The 290-nt window shown below is 50.7% G+C and overlaps 1 protein-coding gene across 1 annotated transcript in view; it reads left to right on the top strand.

The window, feature by feature from the left end:
- LOC119591727 (balbiani ring protein 3-like) overlaps positions 1-290 on the top strand; it is a gene marked incomplete in the record, with an annotated part of 83,966 nt that overhangs the window by 27,298 nt on the left and 56,378 nt on the right. Inside the window, 1 exon segment of the mRNA XM_037940476.1 lies at positions 42-287. Coding sequence (XP_037796404.1) covers positions 42-287 — 246 coding nt within the window.

Genomic DNA, 290 nt, shown 5'->3' with positions numbered 1-290 from the left:
GACTGACATGTAATCACCAATCCTCTTCATTCATACTTCAGACACAGGCACAAGTTGCACGCCGAACAGCAACTGCCCGGGAGAATGCAAGAAAAATTGTTTAGCAAGTGAATTTGAAGTTGGAAACGCCTGCAGTGCTGATTGCAAATGTTGCGTCCCTTTCCCCACGACTTGCAATGCGTCGCCGAACACCTGCAAGGGAAAGTGCACCGACGCGAGAGATTGCAAAGATGTCGACCTTCTTCCCAACTCCTCCTGTGATGACATCGGCTGCTCGTGCTGCCTGGGTA

This window comes from Penaeus monodon, chromosome 29 (genome assembly GCF_015228065.2).
Source record: "Penaeus monodon isolate SGIC_2016 chromosome 29, NSTDA_Pmon_1, whole genome shotgun sequence".
Classification (NCBI taxonomy): Eukaryota; Metazoa; Arthropoda; class Malacostraca; order Decapoda; family Penaeidae; genus Penaeus; species Penaeus monodon.
The sequence above is the reverse complement of the archived record's forward strand: the minus strand, read 5'-3'. Positions and strand labels throughout refer to the sequence as shown.